Source organism: Plectropomus leopardus, unplaced genomic scaffold (genome assembly GCF_008729295.1).
Source record: "Plectropomus leopardus isolate mb unplaced genomic scaffold, YSFRI_Pleo_2.0 unplaced_scaffold91944, whole genome shotgun sequence".
NCBI classification, from domain to species: Eukaryota; Metazoa; Chordata; class Actinopteri; order Perciformes; family Serranidae; genus Plectropomus; species Plectropomus leopardus.
Window position 1 is genome coordinate 1 of NW_024701388.1, and position 655 is coordinate 655.

General features: G+C 46.0%; 1 protein-coding gene across 1 annotated transcript; it reads left to right on the forward strand.

The window, feature by feature from the left end:
• Positions 1–45: 45 nt before the first annotated feature.
• On the forward strand, positions 46–645 carry LOC121940655 (ribosome biogenesis protein wdr12-like; the record flags this gene model as incomplete). Its single annotated transcript, XM_042483372.1, has 3 exons — positions 46–140; positions 268–374; positions 530–645. Coding segments are annotated over 3 exons (318 nt in total), but the record flags the coding sequence as incomplete, so codon positions are not given.
• Between the last annotated feature and the right edge of the window lie 10 nt (positions 646–655).

The following is a 655-nucleotide window of genomic DNA, read 5'->3' on the forward strand; positions in this document are numbered from 1 at the left end:
GATTGTAACCTCTTGAATGCACATGTTGTTTTTCTGTTTCCGCAGCATCTCACAGCAAAGTGGAGTTCGACTTCCTGGTCAGGGGCCAGTTCCTGCGAATGCCGCTGTCCACTCACATGGACACAGAAGGCATATCGACGGTATGAGCAGCCTCGCTGTGTGCGCCTGCTCCATTAATGGCACTGAATACTTGTTTTTTTGGGGACTGAACTGTCAGTGAATGCGGTTTTTCATATTTACACACCAGTGCGTCTGTATGTGTTTCAGGAAGAAGTGGTGGAGATTGAGTATGTGGAGCGGATCACGGCTCCAGAGCCTGAGGAGTGCATGATGCACGACGACTGGATTAGCTCTGTGGACGCAGATGCTGAATGGTAAAATGACAGTAGTAAAGAGAAATAAACATTAGTGATAATAATAAGCTAATAAAGTTTAAGGCAACCTGAGACTTTTGCACTGAGCTGTTTATCTGCAATAAATCTCAGAGCTGACAGTGGGATGTTTTGCCTTTTTTTTTTTTTTTTTGCAGGATCCTAACAGGCTCATATGACAAGACAGCCAGGATCTGGTCTGCTGAGGGCAAGGCGGTGATGACAGTGGCCGGACACACGGATGTGGTTAAAGATGTAGCCTGGGTTAAAAGAGGTGAGCATTT